This window comes from Coturnix japonica, chromosome 4 (genome assembly GCF_001577835.2).
Source record: "Coturnix japonica isolate 7356 chromosome 4, Coturnix japonica 2.1, whole genome shotgun sequence".
NCBI classification, from domain to species: domain Eukaryota; kingdom Metazoa; phylum Chordata; class Aves; order Galliformes; family Phasianidae; genus Coturnix; species Coturnix japonica.
Window position 1 is genome coordinate 19558110 of NC_029519.1, and position 23874 is coordinate 19581983.

The 23874-nt window shown below is 37.6% G+C and overlaps 1 protein-coding gene across 8 annotated transcripts in view; it reads left to right on the plus strand.

Annotated features, from left to right (window-relative positions):
* Nucleotides 1-23874, plus strand: part of RAPGEF2 (Rap guanine nucleotide exchange factor 2) — a 162411-nt gene that overhangs the window by 94037 nt on the left and 44500 nt on the right. Inside the window, exon 1 of one of the 8 annotated variants that reach the window (XM_015860898.2) lies at nucleotides 3868-3997. The exons of 6 other annotated variants lie outside the window; for them this stretch is intronic. In XM_015860898.2, the coding sequence (XP_015716384.1) occupies nucleotides 3944-3997 (54 nt within the window). In that variant the 5' untranslated portion in view covers nucleotides 3868-3943. Of the gene's footprint in view, nucleotides 1-3867; nucleotides 3998-4351; nucleotides 4891-23874 lie in introns of those variants that run through there. One more of the 8 variants, XM_015860899.2, reaches the window with a different exon arrangement.

Genomic DNA, 23874 nt, shown 5'->3' on the forward strand with positions numbered 1-23874 from the left:
GGATCTGGATTACAGGTTCATCTGCAGCAGCAGCTCAGCAGAAGGGCATTTGTTCAAATGTTCTGTACCATTAATAAACACACTGTCAAAGCAGCGCAGGTTGCTTCATTTAAAGGGGACTTTGGTGTTGCCAGCAGTGAAGTGAATGTCAGTGTAGTGATGGTGAGGTTGCGTCAAATAAAAAATTAATATGACAAATGCTGTTGCCTTCTCCTACAGCCATGTGTAATGTCTGTGTAATTGCCCCTTTGCTGCAAGTGTTTTGAGGGCATGTAATGACTGCGGAGTTTGCGCCTTATTACTTAGTCTTCTTTTCTAGATCACATCTATTTTCAGTTTTCTGTCTTTATGGAGTCATAAAGTGACAGTAAATCTGGTGAACATAGAGAATTTTGATGTCTTTTGAATTAGATTTTGAACAAGAAGGAAATGATTCTTTATACAGTCCTCAAAGGAAAGGGGAAAAGATGCTGATAATTTCTGTCTATGAGATAAAAAAGAATATTTTGCATGTATGTAATCTGTATCAAATTTTAAATACTCCTGCAAATAGCTGTGATTTGCTTGCTTGCAATGGTTGCTTGAAATTGAAGATGAGGCAATCTGTTGTTGCAGCATTAGTCATTAACCTAAAAAGATTTAATTGTCCAAGCAATATTGGCACCATTTAGGAGAATGTCTGTGAGATGATATTCTGGAACGTAAAATAGTTTAGAGGCATTATTTAGATGCTGCTGAGATCTGTACCAGTTTCTACCTTAAATTCAGGACTACTGTTTATGAATTCTGAATTCCATCCAGGGACATCCTAACATCTGTAGTTAGTCTTATTAGGAATTTTTTATGTTTTTTTAAGAGGCTCAGGGAGAGATGCCAGCTTTCTTATTCATATAGTACTTTGGAAGCTGTTTGGGATAACTCATCGTGTCCAATTATTTCAGATCAGGTTCATTATAATCTCACTTCAACCACCTACAAAAGCATTTGCAAAAAAACCTTTTTACTCTTGTCAAACTTTAAGTCTAAACTAGGAGTTTGTACATGAGCTTTGAAATACACATGAATGCAAAGTTGCATTTAGGCTTTATAGTGGTTTCATACTTGTTTATGATAGAAACTTTCCAGGATATAGTTCTCTAGTGTCTATAACTAATTTAAATGCCCTTCATTTTTTACTGAAAGGTACAAAAAATGAATTATATTTCTTCTTTATTTAATTTTTATGAAGTTTAGCTTATGTGATTGTGTGGGTAGCTCTGAGAGTAATGCTTCCTATTTATTTCCGTGGAAACCACAAATTTGTGAAGAGCACAGTGGCACTTGATGAAGCAAATTCTCAGCTACCAAGCATCATCTTACAGTGTAGGTGCCACCAAGGTCTATGCATTTTTTGCCAGTGATGAACAAGAGCCTGCTTGCCACGCCTGTAAAAATCTGCACCATGGCAGGTGACCCACTGTTGCTGTCACTACTGCTGAAAGGCACCATACTCCACCTCACTTTGCTCACATCCACTGTTTGGTCTCCAGAACTGTTCAGCAAGCATCGATGAATGTTAGTGAGTGCCATTTTTCTTTTCTGTGTGCAATAGTTCCATGACTTGCTTTTTTGCTTCATACCCATTTCCATGTCAGAGGCTGTTTTGTCAGACTGATGCTCTGCTACCATCTGTCATGTGGTAATGGAGCATTGTTGGGAAGGTTCTACCTCTACTGCCATAACGCCAACATCTGGCTCTAATGTCATAAGCCAACATAATGAAACAAGAGGCATTACTTTTGGAGCAGTCTTCATTTTTTTTTGAAGTGATAGTATACATTATATTGCTTCACTGTACCTGGGAAGTGATGGCAGTTGAGTCACAGGATGGCTTGGGTTGGAAAAGACCTCAAAGCCCATCTGCCCAGGGCCCCTTCCAGCTTGGCCTTGAGCACCTCCAGGGATGGGGCACCCACAGCCCTCTGGTCAGCTGTGCCAGGGCCTCACCCCCATCTGAACAAAGAGTTTCCTCCTAATGCCTGATCTAAATCTTCCCTCTTTTAGTTTAAACCATTCTCCCCCATTCTATAAGCAGATACATGTTTGTAGCTCAGTTAAGTATGTAGCAGTCCAGAAAGTGTTGTGTTTCCTTCCTACGCTGCTGAATACTTTCTATCTTGGCAGATATTTTTCTTTTTTCTGATATGAGCTTTATAGCACTGAACTCACATTCTGGTTGTGCTGTTATACACTAGGTCACTGAATTGAAAAGTTTTTGTTTGCTTCAAGTGGTAGTTTTTGATTTTGTACTAGGTGGGTTTCTTTGGAACTTCCCAAAGTGAATATCTTTTCCTATTTCTGTTCAGAACTTCATCAGAAAGTTGATTGGCGCTAAGCATTTCACAGTTTTACAGGGCTCAAGCATGATCTGACGCCTTAAAGTCATCTGTTAGTGACATTGGCACGTCACAAAGACTTTAAAATACTTATTTTTGTAATTGAGTCATTTTAAAGAGTAACTTCTCTTTGACAGAAAGATTTAGCATATACTAGAAAACCAAGGGTACAAGTGTCATAAACTTTCATAATTGTAAATAGATTCAGTTCCAAATATGCTGCATATGAAGTGGTGCCCTTAGAGTAACTGTGAATAATAAAGATTGGTTTTCGCTAAATTTATAGCCTCATTTCCTAGCAATCATTGTCCGCACAGAATGAAATCACTACGTAATTATCAGTGGACATGTATTTTGGTGAAAAGCAGCTGCAGATTAGGTTATGTGCTGCTCTGCAGCATTCATTTCTTCCTGTGTCTTTACGCCTTTGTAACAACTGTTAAATCCTTTTCCCTCATATTGTTTAAGGAAATAAAAAAGACTTTGAAGTGGCTTTAAGCACAGATGGTCTCCGATTTGACAGAGTATGCTGTAAACATGCCCTGAGAAGGCTGAAGCTTGCTTGGCAGGTGGCACGATCCCATTGGCCCTGTGTGGGTCTCCACTGCCAGGTGCCATGGATTTGGGCTCCGTGGTGAGGGCTGCCCACTGGCTTGCTGCTGCAGCCCGGCCTCTGCACCTTGGCTCCTCTGCAGCTTGGTGCTGGCAGTGCACGACCAGCAGCACAGCCCTGCCAGAGGAGGCAGCGGGAGATTTCTCAGTTTAAGATGCAATTACGGTCGGAGTGGGGGATTATAAAAGCCATATGTATGTCAGTCTCTTTCAGATCTCGCTTCCCCTTTTGTTTTCTGGGGGATTTGTGTATACAGTGTGAACAGAGATACAAGATCTATATTCAGAAAGCCTGAATTGTATTTTAAAACTATCTTGACATTCACGGGCTTCAGGCCGTGGATGTCTGTGGCCTGCCTAACAGTGAAACAGCTGAAAATCTGCAAGAACTTGTCAAGTGCACTGTTTATAAATACTTGATAACAGCGTTTACAGCAGTTCTGCAGCAGCACTCTTTTGGGTGGGGGGGGGGGGGAAAGGGAGGTGATGTCAAACCTGCTTTGCCTTCATTTTCCTGAGAAGTCCCACTTGGTGGAGGGCTGGTGGAGGTACATGCTGGTCCTTACTCTGGCAGTGCCCTGAGGAGCAGCTGTGAGCACATCCCTCCCCTTGGGGTTGCCTTCATCTTCAGGGGCTGACATCATACAGGCAAGAGCTGCTTGTTTTCTCTGCGTTGTCCACCTCTATGTTAATGAGTGAAATGGTGAAGTGTTGGAGGGGACGAGCCTCAAGGAATGTGTCTTCCATTTGACTCAAATATTTCAGTGGATAAAGGGAGAGGGAGGGAGAGAGTGAGTGAGAAATGCACTTACATCACTAGGACCGCATCGAGTGTGCCTTTGCAGGTTAGGAGACAGACTACAGTCTCTTTGCTTTCTGCAGGAAGCAGCAATGCCGTTTGTATCCTAAGAGGAATTTTTTTATTTAGAAAAGGAAGCATTCTTTCTGCCCAGGAAATGGCTTTCCTTGTGCGTTGCTATGCCAACTGCCTGCAGCCATGGTCTTCCAAAGTAAGCACAATAACGTAATTATATTGGCGTATTGCATTCAGACTCATGATTCTCTGGGTTTTATGTGTGTGTTACTGTGTTGTATTTCTGTTGCTGACTCTCCTGCTAGTAGATGTGCTAGTCTCGATTGTGAGGAGCGGGTGTCATAAAATCCAATGTCTGTCAATGTCACGCTGACGAGATTAATTGTGCAAACTTGGTTAGCTGAGCGGCGCATGGATCACCGGTCACTACTGCCGGTAGCAGTGGCAGCCGGGGGAGGAGGTCCCTGCTCGCATGCTCTGCCCTGATTTTGGGGGAGTGGAGGGTGGTGGCGAGGGGGGGCTGTGTGTGTGAGCGTGTGCAGTTGCAAATGAAACAGGAGTATTAACAATGCTTGACTGGGTGCTGGGGCTGGTTCCTGCACCCTGACTAACATAATACTCTATTAAGCCTTTTTGAGGGAGTCTCTGTGCAGTCAGCCATTTTAGCTTTTTTTTCTCCTTTTTTTTTTCTTTCTTTTTTTTTTTTTTTTCTTCCCGTTCCTCTGTCTCGGAGAATGGTTTTGTTCCTCTGGATGGGCACTGGATATGTAGGGTTTCATCAGGCTCTTTGCATCCTGACATGGTTAGACTTTCTGTGTTACAAAAATGGAGACAAACGCTGTCGTTTGGATTGCTTCTCTGCACTACAAGTGTGAGGGGTTTTTTGAGCTTACCCGTAGTGACACTTTTAGTTCCAGCTTGCTTCCCCCCCTCCTCCTCGTTTTAATTTAATGCTGTAGAGGGTGACTTGCCATCCATAAGAAATTGGTACATGATGTGTAAATTCAGTTCAGCTTCTGTTTCTTCATTATGAAACCACTTGCAATCCCAGCTAACCATGGAGTTATGGGCCAGCAGGAGAAACATTCAGTAAGTATTGCAAATTCTGTTTGTTCTATCAATAACCTGTCACAGGCAAGCTGCATGGTAATTGGAACTGCTTGTTGTCTTCCTCGTGTACTTCTGATTTGGGAATTTAATAGTGGGTTTTTCAGGGAAAGCTGTACCTGAGGTGGCGTTAGAATCTGTGTCTGTGCTTAAGGTTGTTTTTTAGCTTGGGAAAGGCAACTCTTGTCGGTTTTTTTGAAGGTTAGAAGTGTACTTGGAAAATATTGACATACTTTTTTTGGTCACAAAGCTATGAGCATTCAGTTAAAACAACTATGCATTTGTAAAACTTTTAAAGAGGTATTTGAGCTTTATAACAAGTGGTTTAATTGTAGCTGGTGATAAGAATAGATTTATTCTGTGTAATGTGTGGTACGGGCGTGCTGTTGCCTTGTAACACGGCATTGAACATCTGTGGTAGACTTGCACTGAAAATGCAGAAACTGTTAGTAAAACACGGCATGAACAAAAGGCATAAGTACTGATGCTTTATAATTGATCCCATGAGTCAGCTACACCTTTGTCAGGATTTAATCCCATGGGCTGCCTGTGTTTAATGTTTGTTATAAATGCATTTATGAGTAGAACAGCAAACATAATTTAACAAGGCCTCAGGTGTCAGAAACTGGAAATTTAGGCTTGACAGTATAAAAGGATGATAGAAATAGATTCTTATCACTTTGCTGACATTAATATCTTTATGTTAGGTTTTACATGGTTTGATGTAACTTTTAATTTCATCATATCTTTCTTGAAGACCTCTACATTTTGTGCTTAGTGTGTGTACTAGAGTGCATGGGAATGCGTACAGCATGTTCAGGGTATACAATTAAATCATAAATAGTGAGGAAAATTTGGTAACAGGAACTTCTTAAAGGAAGAATATTGTCATCACAAATTCAGCTTTAATTTTGTGTAGAAACATAGAAACCAACCTATAAACATTTCAGAACATGTCTAGTGAATTTATTTTTATGCATGCAGCAGACTTATCACAGTGTCTTATTTGTAGACTGTTCCTTTCTCTTCTTAATTACATTCCAAGTATAAAGGAGTTCATGTTACCAAATCATTGGTGTTCATGAAATATTTAGAACTTAATCTAAGAAAAAACCCCACCACGACTCCACTTCTCCTGAAACTCAAGTACTGAAGAATCTGAAATAGAATAGGATACCCTGAATTTGCAAATTGAAATAAAATGAGACAGATGCATATGTATTCTTCTTGCTCTCCAGAGAAGGTTAATGAAAGTTTCTGGATGGATTCTTGTAACAGAGCAAATCTAATGTAAAATAATAGCTTATAGGTGAGGGAAAAAATAACTCAGTAACTTACAGACCTAACATTCTAAAGTCTGACATGTTTTAAATGCACTATTCTGAATTAATTAAATCAGAGATAAATTTCACTCTATGAACCAAAATACCAAATGATGAAAGGTAATGATGAAAGATAATAATAATAATTGTATAAGAAAATTAGTTTGCTGTAGGAAATGCTGACATATAAATGAAAAAATATATATTTTTGACATAAGGCTGGCACACAATTGCAGATTTTGCATTAACAAAGTCTGTAGATAAGGGCTTGTGCAGTTTAAAATGATTCTGTGATACTGTTAGGACACATCTAGCTCGCAGTGAAACACTACTTTGGCAATGAAACTTTCCATGCTTGTTGTCCAGGTAGAGGCTTTTTGCTTGGAAAATTGGATTTGAAGATCTGAGTTATTGTATGGAGGGAGGGCAATTTCAGAGTTTTAAGATACACAGACTTTGTGTTGCTTTGCCAAAAAGGAAAACTGAGTGAATTAATCATTTTTTAGGCAAAGTTATTTTCATGTTTGTATGTTTCCAGAATCCCAAACCTTTTATTGATGTCTAATGGACTTGACTTCAAGAAAAGAACCTTAATTACTTCTGTGACATCCCCACCTGCAGTCTTGCAGCTTGATTTGCTGAGACAAGCTGGAAATGAGTGCAAAAATCTCTTGTGCTGGATTTCACAAGATTCTGTAAACTAATTGTAGTTAATGCTGTTAAGTTCCTAATTTAACACTAGTTTAATAGGCAGTAAGTTTACTGTTCTGTGAAAAACGTTGTGCAAAATGGCTATTACATTCATGATGGTTGGGCTGGAGGGAGGTGAAGTGAAAAATTGTTACATTTCCTAGGTTAATTAATGTAAGAAATTAAAGATCGGTATCATTCATGAAGAGTACAGGTCTTATTTATCTTTCATAAATTAGAAGGGATTGAGGCAGTGCTGCAGCTGTGTGTGTTTTCTGGGTTCTGTGTGGATGTTGTCCCAGCAGCTATCTCATTCTTCCTCTTCTACATGTTGTTTGTGAAAACTTTACTCGGCATTACTAACATAAATTTAAAAGAAAAAGGCTTTTAAAGATGTGACTTAAGATGCATAGCTCTGCCATGAATGTGTAATGATTAACAGCTCATGAATTGCCCAGTACTTTGCTGTCACTTATGAACAGTCTGTAGGAAAAGTTACATTTTTACTTTGGGTACTATAGAAATTAAGTGCTCAAATAAAGGATTTGTTTCACTGGGAACCCAGTGACTCTACTTCAGTGCTCTTGTAGACACTTCAGCCTTTTGATGTTCTTGACCTGTCTTGAATTACTGAACAATACTGAAAGCTGTAAGTCTTTGGCTTGCTCTTGCTGTGTTGTAGTTCACAAAGATTTGTGGTTCCATGCTATGGCCCCCTTCTCTCCCAACAATGAGGAGGAAATGAATGGTATTTTGAGAAAGAGTCTTGAGTTGTAACTATGCAAATATGGCTATTTGAATTTGGTTTGTAGTAAGAGATTGTGTAGATTGTGGCATGCTTTTCTAAGAAATGTGAAACATTATAGAAGAAACATAATTTTCTCTTCCTGGAAGGGATACTTGGTACTGTTTTAGAACTAAGAAAATAAAAGTAGCCCTTTTGGGAAAGCAGGGAGGAAAAGTATAAGCTATACTTGATAAGCTGAATGATCCGAATTGACTAGACCTCATATGTGTGTGTATACACACACACTTATGGACATTTGTACACACATACATACACACACACAAGGGAAAAAGTTACATGAACAAACGTATATATGAAAAAGCCGCCTTCCAACTTGGTAGTAATCTGCTATCTGCTTTACCTGCTGATGATTTGGATTTTATTTGTCTTAAGAGAGTGCATCACATTGGAACTTGGAGTTGTTTTTTAAGGGACATCTATTTTTTGTTGCTTGTTGACAAACAAGACTTCTGTTTTATTCCCTTCAGATCATTCCTTTCCATTTCATTAGTGTATTTTGAAAAAGGTTCTCTCTGCAGACTAGTAATGTAGTTGTGGATCTTTAAAAAATGATTAGGAGGAGTTATTTCATTACTTCAAATGTACTTTTTAGTACAGTCTTTAATTCTGAATTTTATTCCAAAAGATTCAACTCAAGATGGATAAGTTTTGGTTTATATTTGATATCTTGTGTTAGGTTTGTTGCTTAAATGGCCAGGCTAAGTTTATGGCATACTATTCAAGTCCTAATTAGAAGATAAAAGTATTATTTTTTCTTTCTCTGGCTTTTTAGGGAGTTTGTAGCTAGTTTGTAGTGTTAATGTGATTAATATATGTGGCATTATCATCATTTTTCAGGTAGTTCTAATGAAGCAAATCTTTGGCAAAATCTAAGAACAGATTTCTGAAAACTTCAGATGCTTATTTATCAGTCTAGGTTGACTTAAGTAAGTGCTCAAAGTATGGACTTTTTCTGAATTTTCTGTATTTTGGCCCAGATCAGGCACCCCTTGTCTAATGATTTTCTGAAAGGTTAATTTTAAGTGGCTTTCTTGGCATCATACCAGTGATCTGTGGCAGAGTCTGGATAAATTCTTATTCTCCAGGACAACATCGAATGGCAAATTTTCTCAAAAGCTTATTATTGGCATAATATGGGTCATCTCATATGAATGAGAGTGGATGCATTAGTGACCTGTAGAGATGTCAATGATAGTGTCTTTGGCACATAGTAGATGTCATGCCATTTTTTTGTTTCTGTACCAAGGCCTGGAGTCTGTACAACATGCACATTTTTGTGTGCGTGTGTTGTATATGTGGAAATTTATTTAGAAAATACATACTGTCTACTTCTTGGAAAGGTAGTGTAAAAGCAGATTATGTATGTACAAATGTTTATATAGATGTTTATAAACATTTACAAAGACAAATAATTGGCTTTCTCTACCTTCCTGAGAAATAGGCAGATTTTTTCAGCTCAGAATAGATAGTTGACATCAAAAAGAAATTTAGAAAAAGTTTAGAACCAGAGAATGATAGAATGGTTTGTCTAGGGAGGGACATTAAAGCCTGTACAGTTCTAGTCCCCTACAATGGGCAGTGGCACCTCTGACTATATCAGGTTACCCAGGGCCCAATCCAACCTTGGCACTGAATGCCTTCAGGGTTGGGGTTGCCACCCACAGCTCCTCTGGCATTTATAAAGTAGAAAAAATTCACAGTGAGCACCGGGACACCAGCACTACTGGTATTATTGGCACTCTTTTATAATCCCAAGTGATCAATCCTAGTAGTGTTATTGTAGTGTTTACGAAGTCATCTTTATGGTGGTGTGTACACTGAAACTAGAATATAGCCAAAATACAGAAATGAACCTAAAATGGAATCTGAGTTTATTCTGAAATGCTATTTTAGACCAACTGACTAATAATATATATTATTACTGAGTTGTAGATAATTCTGTCATATCTTCAGACAAGTTAAAAATCCTGCTAATATTGAGAGCTGCTGATACCCAGCAATCAGAAAAGCAAAAAACAAAACAAAACAAACCCCACACTGACAAAAAATCCAAACCTCTAAAGAAAGAACGCAAGAAGTCCTTAAAGTCCTCATCAAAGTACCATTGATTTGCTTTTGAAACTACAAGTTAAAAGTCAGAGAAATGATAGAAGCTCTAAAACGTAGAGGATATTAGAATGCTGTGCTAAATAGGGTAGGGAATTATCACTATGCAAATAGAGTGACATGAAGTCCATCGTTACTTGAAGCATGCATATTCAGCTAAGAAAATCCTGTACCTCAGTATCTCAGGCATTTTCCACCTGAAAAATATTTGCACTCCCTTTCAGAATTCTTGATTAAGAGTTTTCAAATGGTGGGGTGGTACTTGTGCTCAGACAATTCCAGATGACGTAGTCTATAAACTCAGCAGTTTAGTAAATGGACCTATAAAAATATTCTGGCAAGATGGAGTAAATTAGATTTTTGGAAACTTCATTTTTAATTACCTAAGGCAGGGTGTATCAAATAGTGATATGCAAAAAAGTACTTGGTTTATAAGAAGATTAGAAACTGCTGTTGATAGTGTTGTTCATTCTATCGGTTACGATTGCCACCGGTACTGCTCCAGTATGCAAGAGGGGGAAGTGTGTTTCATGGTCTGTACTCTGCTGCTAAGATGACCTGGAGCTTATCTGAAAAATTCTTCCGTATGTGATAGTATTACAGGTCTGCAGAATTGGAGAAGTAATTATCTGTGTCAAAAGACAGCAGCACATGATTTAGCAATTAGAAATCGCAGCTCCCTAATGCTCAGTTTTGTAAACTGGAATTGGATCAGCATATAAACCATGTTCTGGCCATCAGTGCTCTGGGATAATGAATGATGCTTGTGCTGTAGAATAATTTTTATCTAGTTTGGTTTTCTTGTTGTGATCTGGGCTTTAAATTACTAATTAACAAATTTACAAATTACTCTAACAACATCCTTGATGTTTGATAAGCTGTACTGATTTTACTAGCTCTCTCAGAAATACACAGTTCTGTGATTGTTATCTGAAATAAATACAAGATTTTCAAAGTTTCAGGATATTTTTACTAAAATCTGATATTAATTTTCTGATATCCTAGTTGCAACGGTTTGTATGTATTAAGACTTCAGTTACTATTATTGATGCTTTCTTGTTAGCATTCTCTGAATTTAATAATGAATAGAAGAGTACTAAAGGAAAAATAAAAATCATGATAGTAGGGTATTTCAAGAGTTCACATGAGATAGTCCTGAATCATTGTTTCCAGTATTTTTTTTATGTCAATAGGTGACAAGTACAGCTGACTGTGATGACCCTATGTGATGAGTATAGTCAGTGTTAAGGGTTTGGGAAAAATGAGAAAGATGTCTCAAGATTTGCCCTTGACCAAAGGTTCTTGTACCTAATACATTTCATTTTCAGTATTGTATTCAGGAAATGTGGGTTGACTTGTGCAGGACTGCAGGCTCTCTAGGATTCTAACCATTAGTGTGCTTAACCTGTCAATCCATCCCTGAAAAGTAACCGACACTTGTACACTACCCCAGCAATGGATGGTTGGCTGTTTGTTCACATTTTGTTACCTAGCCAGTAGTTGTGTTTTTTTGTTTTTTTTTTGTTGTTGTTTTTTTTTTTTTTTCCTTTTGCTCTATTCATTTTGAAATGCTGATGACTTAGCAGAGAACCTCAGGAAGAATAAACTATACTGAAGGGTTACCTGAATATTGCTCAGTGATTAGTTTGTGAAAGCTGATCCTATGCCCAGGAGCTGGAATTTATAACAGTGTTTGTTATTCCTTCCTAAATCTGTTATATGGGGATATGAGGAGGGTTGATGAAGGACAACAGATTGCAAAGCTTTTATGTAGATGATGGTGAAGGTAAATAGCCTTGCATTAACAAATTACCTGACCCGAATGATGTTGATGTATAACCCTTAATATAACTAAGAGTTTTGTCTGATTTTTATTTATTTATTTTTAAATTGTAGAAGATAAGCATCATAGTCATTATGTTTGGTGAAATAACTGGAAGATAGGAAAAAATATTGAGAAGATGTAGTTTGTGTTTTGCACTCGTGGTATGCAGCTACTTAGGTGGTACTGCACAAGAATAGGCACACAGCCTCTGGTCAAAAGGTGTCCTATATTTTGGGTTGCTCTCACTTTCAGCATTCGTCTTGACAACATGAACTGACCTGACTGTACTTAGTTAACTTTAACTTAGTGTCCTCTACTCGGTCTAAACCTTATTACAGTGAAAAACCTGAAATAGGGGCAGTAGTCTTCTTGTGATCTGAGGTCTCCATCACAACTGTTGGAGGATTTTTCCAAATAGGGGAGTAGCCTGCTAAGTCTAGCAGCTTGGATTGGATACAGTTCTAGCCGTTCTTGATTCCTGTGTTAGGGGTGGTCAAATTGTTGTCTCCTGTAAGATGCCATTCCTCTCAAAGCCAGACTGGAGTACCTTAGAAAGGTGTAAAAACAATTTAGTCTTTTCCGAAGTTAAGAAGTGTGTTGTGGCCCCTGGGGTGGGAGTAAGTGGGAGGATCAATGTTCCTCCTTGAGTTGGGAATGTTATCCTGTATTTTCTTCACATGGTGTATGAGTGCAAGTTTAATTAGACACTATAGTGACTACAGAAATCTTTGACAAAATGCAAACATTATGCTTTAATGGGAAGTTGTCTCTGTGCTCAAGTATATAGATACTTCCATGGATATTATAGCTTGTAGTGGATATGATGCTTCTCCTTTAGGGTGGGAGTATGAATAATGGTTTAACACTCTCTTCAGCCCAGGTTTCATGGCTTGATTCAGGAGTCAATTTCTTTTCTAAATCAAAGAAAAAACAAGCTCATGAGGTGTAAAGATCTGCTATTGCATCCTATTATAGCTGCATTTAATATCTGTTAATAAGTTAATGTTATTGCAGTCATAAAATGAAGCTCCATGTGGAACTTGAATTTCTGATCTGTAGATAACTTAGTACTGGTGTCCAGGTGATCCCATTGCTGATGTTTGATTGCAGCAGTGTATCTTCCTGGTAACTAAAGCTACCTGATCCTCAGAAGTTTATGGGCAGCCTGAGAAGGGCCATCATGGTGACCCAGACCATAAGCAGTGCCCTTGTTCCTCAGTTTGTGGTTTCTTTTACCCTGTGAAAGTGGAGTCTGTCAGCTTGCTTTCTTACAAGCACAGGTGCTGTGCACTAGGTCATTTGGAAGTCAATTGTGATGGGATTTTTTAGTTTATAGCCTGACTCCAAACTGTGATTTTTGCAAGTAAGAAAAATAGATAAGAGCCTTTTTTTCCTTCTATGAAGAATGATTTCATAGAAATGACGTGCTGTTTTGTAGTTCTGCTCCCCTTGTGCATTTTAGTCATGTTGGCTTGCCTTATAGTTAAAAATAGGCTTTCACTGTACTATGTGGCTGCTATTCCTGCAGAGTCAAGAGAATGGGAGCTGGATTGTGTTCTTAGGACTCCACCCATGGCATTGTTTCCTAAATTCCTATCTGCTGCTGCATGCCTGCCAAGTCCTGAATGTAGTAGGAGTTTCACAAGTGTCAGAAAGGTCTGATGGGAGATTTTCTGCAGGGGCGCAGCAGGAGGAGGGAATGTGGCTGTGGTACTGGAACTTAAATTTAATCTTGGTAGTGGGATTGATGGCTTGGAAGTGGGGTAATGGAGAATATCATGCTTGAAAGCTGGATGAGCTTAGCTGAGGTCAAAAGTAATACTCAGACTAGATTTTGGGTAATGTAAACCAAACTGTGGAAGCTATTTTTCTGTTGACCCAACTACAGTTTTTGTTCTCATAATTGTTATTATTTTCCTTCAAATTATACATAAGCAGCTAAAAGTACTTCAAAACTTGCATTTTACAGTGTCTGCCTCTGCTGCTTCCCTGAGAAGGATACAGCTTGACCTCTAAATCTTAATTTATTCCTGATAGCAAACTAGGGGGAAAAAAAATCTTTCAAATACTTGGCAGGCATTAGACTCTCTTCTATTTCACATTGCTCAGGAAAGAGCCAGATGCCTTCCTGGTGTGTCTGTATTTTTAGTTTTGACCCATGTTTCTAGTGGATTGTTAGCTGGGTTTTTAGGCCCTTGAAGAAGCTGAATATAGAGAAGTTCTTATTTGAAAGATTCTGACATGAAGATAGTTTGTTTTTTTCTTTCCTCTCAAATTCTTACTGCAGAGGAACCATAAGGAAAAGGAATGCATTTAATGTCTTAAGAACGTTTGTAATTTGTAATTTGAATAATTAACTCTGTGTCTGGTAATGGTGTCCCATTGCTTTTTTTTAAATAGCAGCACTGAAGAAATATATATTTAACTAAAACTTAAGTGTTGGTGCCAAACAAAAGACATACCGAAGTGAAAACTATTTGTTTCTGCTAATCACTGTAGAAGTCTGTATGTCAGGTGTATACACCTGCTGGTGTATGTCTCCTGCAAATGTTTTTTGTTGTTTATCTTCGGGGATTTTTATTCTGTTTGGTCTTGCTTGATTTCAAAGAATAGGTTTTTTTAATTGCTAAGAAATATTTTTTACTTCCTAGTTTTATGAGAGATTTCTTCCACTTCACAGAAAAGGGTTTCAGATAATTCATTTGGCTGTTTCCAAGATTACCAAATACAGTTAGTATTCCTCAATAAGTGGATACTAAAGCATTAGTTTGATGAACAGTGGTATGCATGTCAACAGTAGTATACAGAAAATCTACTTATCTGTCTTTTCCTGCTGAAGGAAGAGGTTGTTTAGACAGATAAATGTCACTCCTACACCTGACCCTTCCATTATTATTGTATGTTATTTTTACTTCTGTGAGGATGGTATTTTCGGAAATCTGGATATATGAATTCCTTTGTTAGAGTAATATGATGGCTTTTTTGAGCGGAGATGGCATTTTATCACTTAAGCATGCAAAGATAACATGGTTAATATAGTAAATGACTAAAAGATTAGCCAAGACCATTTGGATACTGTCAGAAATCAGTGGTTAAAATTGGGCTCTCAAATTCTCTCATTATTAGAAGGTGACCAAATGAAATGAGGGATGTACGTGCATGCATTCTAGGTCTCTGGAGCTAAACTTCTGCTCAGTGGGATTAATAAAGATTAAATTTACTAACATGGCCTAGTGGGAAAATATTGGTAGTAGGTGGACTGTTGGACTGGATGAACTTGGAGGTATCTTTTCCAGCATTGGTGATCCTATGATTCTAAATGCATTTCTCTCAAATTTCTAATTTATTTCTATATTTGCTATTTCTCTGCAGTTTGGCAATCTTAAATGTCTTTTCCTAAATAGTCATCACTGAAATTGTTTGTGGTATCAGTTGAATATATGTTGCTACATGGATTGAGATTATTTATTTATTAGGATACTGTTTTCCTAAGAAAGGTGTATCAGAGCTGATTTAAAGTTTGTGTGCATTGCTATACAGACACAAATAGATTTCTGAAGCCACATCTGAATGTCAGCATTTTATGCAGACTAACATGATCCTTCAGTTGACTCTTTCCTTGCTCTATGAAGTTCTGGTTTTAACAGGCACCACTCAGTTCCTTTTAGCTGCATTGATAAAGACTTGGGAAAACATTATGTTGTGAATGTGTTCTTGTGGGAATTTGGAAATGTCATGACAAGGCTGGGCTAGTTGAACTTAGCATTTGATATTAGTATATTGAATAGCAGTTTGGGTGTAAAGAAAACCAGCATATTCAGAATTCAGTGGACGTACTGTTAATGTACAAGAAGGGTCTGTATTGAGTTGCATAAATAAACTCGTGTGTCTCTGCACAGGGATCCTGAATTTAGTGGAACACTTATACTTACCTAGAGATTCTCTGAAAGGAAAAGAAATAAGTTGTATTTCCTCCTTCTGTATGATCACACACAAGGAAGACTTTTGTCCATTTAAATCAAATAGTCACAGTTCTTTAAATAACTTAAAATCTTGTTCTGTGCTTACAGAACAGAAACTCTAGGGGTATTAGGATAGCATGTCACCATATACAGTCCTAAATGCTCGTGTCAGTACAAAACATTTTCATTATTTTCTTTGGGTACCATTGGAAGGAAAACATAAGCAAAGCATAGGCAATAAAGCTGGAAGTATTACTGCAACGTTCTCTATTGTTTTGTTGCCATAGCATAAGTACTATTATAATTTCAAATTGATAAAAATAAGTAATGAAGCTATTTGACTAGCAGGTTGGTATAGCATTAAAAATCAATGGTAAGGTAAATACATTATGTTAGGATTTTGCAGCATTAACCATGCAGAAAGAGAGAAGCTTACTTAAAAATAATCTGAGTCATCTGGCTGCTGTGCTATTTTTACACTATCAGAAAAACCTTGAGACATTATATGTACTAATTTCACACTGCAAACATGAAACCTTCTTACTTTCTGTTCATTACTCTCAAAGGGATTCTCTTTTTTTCTTTAATATGTTCAACAGTAACCTCTCTTAAAAATCTTCAAGTAAGAGCATCCTCATTTTTGAAAGCAAAATTATTTGCCTCTCGTTCTTTCAAGCAATTTGTAAAATTTTGTTTCCAATCATTGTTTAGGAGTGCTCACTTTATGCGAGTAGGAGTTTCCAGATCACAACTCTGGGAATACACATTTCTGCAATACCTTAAAAAAAGCTGCAAGCATAATATTCTTATTAAACAGTTTTAGCAATCCTTTGCTTATTTTATATCGAAGTATGCAATATTACAATTCTTCAGTTACATTAGGGGTGAAGTAGAAATGTGAATCTTATATTAATGAGTGAGGAAAATAAAAGAAGCTTCTATTGCAGAGTAAGCATGTGGAAACAAGTAGCCCCAGTACACAACTTTTTGTTTGGAGTGGGAGAATTTGTGGAGGAATTACACATTTCTCTCCTACTGCTTTATGGAAAATTAAAGCTATCTTAGGATTTTTTTTTTTTCCTCATGAGTTGTACTGTAGAAAGCAAATATAATCCCTTTGCTAAAAGTCCAACAATGGTGTCGATATGGCCACAGATATTAATTTTAAATAGAAGCAAACAAACAAAAAAAGCACAGAACAGAAACATCCACCATGTAACTTCTGAATTCTCATGTCTGTTTCATCGAAAGTATTTTTATTTGGTATTTTATAGAGATAAAAATCCATGTAGATTTGAAGTCTCCAGTTTTTCGTGTTTACGTGGAAATTATTTACATATCTATATTTTTAAAAATAGTTTTTTCTTGCAAGTTTAGGGAATGCATGTCTTTACTGAGAAACTGCAAGTAGTTAAAATCCAAAATATAACGTTAATCACGTTGAATCTTGTGAGTTTTTCCTCCTTAGGTTAGTCTGTTTCTCAGTAAAAGTGGGAAGAACTAAACTGGCCACTGCTTTTTCTTTTTGGATGAATGACGTGGACCTGGAAGGGATTTTCTGGGTCACTGCCATTGCACAGTGGGTTGCACAGCATGCTCTGGACTTACTCTAGCATCAGTTTGAAACCTTCTCTACCACAGCTCCTGTTGAGTGTGGTTTTGAGAATCTGTGTTTTGCTAGGCAACGACTTTCTTTCAAATTTTTGCTCATTAGTTTTTGCACTTGTATTGCATTTTTACTGTAGGTGCTTTTTTTTCCCTTCCTATTTCATGGTAGTGATAATATGCTTTCTCAGCTCATGCTAAAAGGTGCTTTATATACCTTCACATACTACTTCCTGTGATAATTTTGGTATTTCTTTGCATCTCTTCAAATGCATGACTTTAAGTTCACCTTTATTGAAAACACCCAGCTGGGACTGTGTGCAGTCTTTTAGGGAAAATCTCTTCTGGAGCCAAGGATAAGAGACCCAAACAAATGTGTTTCTGGATGATGAATGCAGTGATCTCATTGGTTTCCTTTTCTACTGCATCACCATAAACAGTTCAGTCACCTAATCTGTTAACTGGCTGGAGTTGTTTTCATGGTCATTTCTGGCAGATAAGTTCCCAGGCTGTGATTGTTCTGTTTTGTTTTTCTCAGATTGCTTGACCCTTGCATCTTTTATTCAGCATACTCACTAGTTCTTAGCTCCACGTAGGCATTGCATTGCTCTCACGGAAATGTCCTGCTCATGTTTTGTGCCATCTCTTTGTGCTGTGCCAGCAGGTTTTGCCACCATGTTTGTGATGCATCTCCATCTTTATCAATTTTCTATGCTTTTTACACCCCACTTGGAAGGATTTACTGCTTGGTTTGCCCTTGGTTTTCATCTGTGGTTGGATATGAAACAAAATCAACACAAGGTGTAAGAAAACCCTTCCAGTGATCTACATTTGAAGTTGCATACGTATCATATGTTGCATACGTAACATAATGCAGAATTTTAAATATTTTATTTGAAATGTTTGAACTCACACTTACTTTGAATATCATAGTGTCATAGTATCATACTCTTGTGCGGGTTGGAAGGGACCTTAGAGATCATTGAGTCCAACCCCCGGGATTCAAGCCTCTTGTGTAGCAGAGCAGCACTTCTGCCACTTGCGCCACAGGGGAGATTCGAACCCAGGGCCTCCAGTGTTGCAATGCGGCATTCCTACCACTTGCGTCACCGGGGCACATGGTGTATATATATATATATATATGCTTACAGTATTCTTGAACCTTTTTTCTTTTACAATTTTAAACATATTTTTTTTTTTCTGATTTCCTATGGAAGCAAAATTGGTAACCATGTTGTCTGTTCCTTTCTTTCCCACAAGTGCACATACCAGGTCAAAGTGTTCTGCATTTATAGATCTCCAAAACTCCTGAAAGTAGGCTATTTAGTTTCCAGTTCAACAACAGACATTTGCACATGAAACAACAAAGCAGCCACAAGACCAAGTATTTAGGAACATCATCAACTGGAACATGTATTACATTAGTATGGAAATCAATTATTCCCAGGAGACAAATCTCTACAAAGCCAGGCTTTATTAATTTTGTCCTCCACATTTACTGCTATTAAATAACAGGATCTTTTGCTGAGGTGAAGTGGCTGCGCTCATTAACTGGACAGAGCATTTGGTCACTGGGTGACCTCTTTTCCTTTCAAAATTGTTAACTGAGCTCACAGCAAAGCAGACACCTTTGTATTCCTGAAAATAGGATTCTTATTGCTGTGTGACCTTGCTTAACCATTGTCTAGGCCACTGACTTCTGTAAAATGTTTAGACTTTTGCTTGATGGTCATGGGTACAGATCTCCATCATTTTACTTACAGAGCAGTATGGTTTTTGTTGAGACAGTACGCTTCTTTAAGGGAGGTAATTAAAATACTGTGGTATTAGAATGATTTTTAAATTTTCTTTTAATTTATTTTTTACTTATTTTCTACTCTCTCACCTTCAAGATATTTCAGATGAAAATTGAGATGTCTCACAGTGGTCTGCAGTTGTAGCTGAGGCCTCTTTGTCCATCAGATTTCATTATTTCCACAGTATCTTCTCAATTTTATTCAGTGTTTCAGGGAAGCTGTTAGCTTGTGGGTAGTTGTGGGCTGTACGCAGTGCAGACACCAAGTCTGTAAACAGGAATGCTTGCTGAGAGTAATTCCAAGCTGTCTGATGCAGCATTACACTCCTACAATTCTGAAATGCTGGAATAGAGATCTTGCTTTTTACCATCTGAGCAGTAGTTCAATGTGACAAGGAACAGAACCCTGTGTAAACTTTAGATGCTTTTTAAAACAGAAAGAATTGACCAATATGAAATACCCAATGCTATTAATGGAAAACCAGGAGTAAAACCTGCAAATTCTATCTCCTCCATTCTGCAATGTTTCACTTCAGCTGTGCAGCTTGGGAGAGAATGTTAGCAGATAGAGCAAAAATCTTGCAGCAATTAAGCTGCAGGTGCAGACAGAATTGCACATCTTCTCTGTGAAGCAGATTAAAAGAATGTACACAGTGCCTGAGTAATGGTGTTATCTACAAAATCAACGTGGCTGCAAGGACAAGGTGAAGCAACATGACCTAGACGGTGTGAGAGGGCAGGACATCTTTCTTGCATGCAGCTGAGGTTCCAAGAGTTGTCTCTACTTGCATGTATATCCACGGTCAGCAGTTGAGGAATACTTTATTTTGATCCTGTGGGCAGAACTGCTCCAATGCTAAAAACAACAGAGTCAGTGTTTTAAAAGTACAGAAGTATCTTCTGTTGCCAAATGAAGAAGTTACACTTTTTCTGAGTGAGACAGAATGCCGAATAAACTTCTGAATAGAAATCTAAATTGAAGTACACTGATCTTGCAGACTTGCTGCTTTAGACAGCAGAACTGTTGCTAATGGGTAGAACACATTACAATTCTTTGTGTTCAGAATCTCAGAAACCTGACCAGGAACTTTGGAAAATTATATCTTCAGTTCAATATGTTTTAGTTCAAATCCACTACACTTTCTGCTTGTATTCTTGATTCTCTATCACTATAAATATGTGTGATTTTTTTTTTTCTTCTGTTCATACAGTACTTGAGTTGATGCCAATAAATTTGTTTGTCAAAGGAATAATGCTTATGTGAGATTTCCTGTGAAAGATGCTTGAATATAGAACTTTATATAAAATCTGTGGCACTAAAGCTGTCAAAAAAAAGGCTAGTCTTCAGACCTGGTTCTACAGCAGATAAGGCAGTTAAGTTAAAGAAGCATAAGCACGTGTTAGTGATCCATTTTGTACTTCTCCTTTGAAAAGGATTGTCCCTGAGAGCTGTTCTCCATTCCCCTGATAGCCATTTACATTTCACCACCTCTGTCCCTATGCAGAAGTCAATAGTCCTCCAAGCAAGGGATAATTGTATTTGATGCATTAAACGCTCATAGGATTAGCTGCTCAGAGCTATGAGATGTACATTAAGTGGCAGGCGTTGTGTGTTTTGTAAGGGAAACAAAATGAAGTTCCCATACATGCTGCATCTTGCTCACTCTCTGAGACCAGCAGGGCACATTGCATTGCTTTAAGTCCCTGAACAGTTTTATGGAGGAGTACTTACAGAAGAGTCTTAGTGCAGAAAAATTCTGAAGAGCTTGCCTGATGAGGTCCTTGCAGGTCTGTGTTGCTTTTTGTTGTTGTTAGAGAGGTTCTGTCATGGGCTTTGTATGTAAACAGTCTGCTCAACAGATTGCACAAATGCAGTATTTTCAGAACTGCAGAAGATGAAGAATGTTTTTTAAGAATAAGTCTGTGTGAGATTTGAGTCACCACTTCACACAAAGATGTCTGTTTGACTGAGGAAAATATCTAGATTCAAAATGCATGAGCTAGGTTCTTGTTTCTTCTGTTTTTATCACTTAACTCTTCTCTTGCTCAAGTTTGCAGAGAAAATACATAAATACTTCAGATTTTCCATCTCTACATAAAAGGAAATCCTGCTTCTGTGGGAACTGCATCCAAATTTGAGCTGAGTGTAGCTTGAACTCTTTTTTGTTTTTTCCTTTTTGAATTTAACTCTATGCTGGACATGTCAGCTTGCATCATGTCCTAAGGCAGAATCAATAGAAGTTACTTTATTATTCTGTAATTACTTACATTGACTGCTGTGTTTTAAATTACTGAACCATAAAGAAATTGTTTTCCTTCATGTCTCTCTTGGTTTGAGAAAGAATTATGTTGAAATAGCACACAAATGGCATGCTGATGAATACTTTACATCAGTAGAAATGTTTCTTACTTCAGACATTAAATATGACAAATGTGAGTGTATCAAAAGAAAAAGTATAAGCAGATTTACAAACATTTAGTAGAAAATAAAATGTTTACATAAAACAGTGAGTAAGATGTTACTGAACTGATAAGATATAAAGAAAGCTAGGTTTGTAAGCTAGACTGTAACACAGTATAACTTCTATTTTTGGTAGAGGAAAATGGGAAAGATTAAGTCATAGTATTTGTTGTATATGATGGTGTTTATTATTCTCATTCGTCAGAAGGGTTAAGATGTGTATTTAGTTACAGCATGAAATTACAAGAATTAGTGTTTTTCATAGCACTACATTGTCTTTTGTTGCATTATTTTGTTAGGCAACAGGTGCTACAAGTGCAGAGATGCGTGTGTTTAGAGGCTGAAGAATTGATGTTTCTATTTCTTTAAGGTCGGAATTTGTAAGCATGTCATAAAGGAGATATTTTGTGTTCTCTCATGTCCGCCATACTTGCTTTGTCTACCTTGAGGCACTTAGTTACCTGTACCATTAACAATCAATATTGCTTTAAAGAATGTTATGTCATTGCTTTCTTAAAATTCCATATTTCTGTGGGTGTACTTCAGTCCCTCAGTCAGCCACTTTGTGCCTTTATACATTTTTCATAAAGCGCTGAATAGCATTCAGTGGAAGGCCTTGCTTATAAAATGCTTACTGATGGGTTTGCTCTAAAACGAGTGGCTTGTTGGAATTCATCTTGTACTTTAAGATTATGTTTGGTTTCTGTCTTTCCCGTTATTGCATGTATACTTCTTTCCCCACATATAACTGCATGGGAAAAAAAAACAAACAAGCAAACCCACGGAAGAGCTAATTTAAAAAGAAAAAAAAAAAAGTATAACTTCAGCCACATTTTTTCTGTTTTCGTGTCTGTTTACTTCATTTTCCTGTGTGCTTTCTCTGGAGATATTTGGGACCTGTCTGCATCCCTACCTGTTTTGACCTACTGTAGGGTACCTGCTTTAGCAGGGGGGTTGGACTCGATTTCCTCAGGTCCCTTCTAGCCCCTGCAATTCTTTTATTATGTATTGATTACATTAGGGTGAACCCAATGGTGTTCTGATCAGAATGCAGTAGAACTCAAGTGCTTGGCAAGGAGGAGGATGAACATGGCACAGTCCCTGCAGTGGCACGTAGTCATAGCCTCTTGTTAGACAGAAAGGCGTGCTGGAGAGTAGGAGAAAGTCATGATGTTCCTAAAATAGAAGGAAAACATTCAGAGCAAAGTAATTGTTAGCTTTGCATGCAAGGAATGGTGACTCATTTTGAGGGTGGAAGTAATAAAATGTAGCTTTTAAGATAGACAGTTATGATATGGCTTAAGATATGTATGTTACAACATGGAGATACAGCTTGTCCTTAAGAAAGTTTCCCAAAATTGTTTTTTTCCTTTTTTTTTTTTTTATTTTCAAATAGTAAACGCTTGAAGTTCCCACATCCTTTTTCCTCCATTTTATCTATGTGCATGTGAACCACTGAAGTGTCTTCATGTTTACATGCACACTTTCCAAGAGCTACAAGCATGTTAAACTTTCTTTTCCCAGCTGTGTTATACCTTAGTATTATTCACTTCCCAAGTGTCTTCTTGACAATTGGTTAGTGGGACAGTTATCTGATCCTTGTCATGACTATTAATTACTTAATGTAATGTCCATGTAATATTTTAAAGTTATATTTACTGAATGCATAATGAATCATGCATTTATTTTTGCAAAATAGTCTGCCATGGTTTCATTCCATCTGGTGTTTCATCCTGATGCTGTGACTGTGAGTGTTTGATAACATTCAGAGTCACTCTAAGTTGCTGGCTTCAGGAGAGCTGTATTTTGGTGTGTTGTTGCAGGGCTCATACAAAATACACAAGTTGCATTTCTACACCTGTTACTTTGAAGGACTCCTTTAAAACTAGCCATGTTTTAATAGAAATGCAGAAAAAAATATACAAGCTGCTCTTTGGATCTGATGGCATTGGTAGAGCCTGAAGTCCCTTATAGCTGATGCTACGTGGAGAAAGCAATATGCCCTTAGGTTTTCTCATATCATGCTATGATCCAGAGGATAAGTGCTGTATCTAGCCTTTATGCACTTACAATGTTACAAGTCAACCTTTACTCTATATGCTAAAGGCAGTCTTGAAACTGTTGAATGGAATGCTAGTTGAATACAAGCACGAGTGCTTAAATTTCACAACAAAGTGATATCCGTAGCACTACAGAGAGACCCATAGCAGTAAACTTTTAAGTCTTCCAAAGGCAGGGATTGATGTCCCTATTCATTTCTTGACTGGATATAATAGAGGAGATTCCTGGCGTTATTTTTGAATCATGTGCTCTTTTTTGCTGCAAGTAGGAAATTAAGTGTAAATACCGTGGTTTGGGCCAGACAGCTTTGTGCAGGTTGCTGGCACTGCTA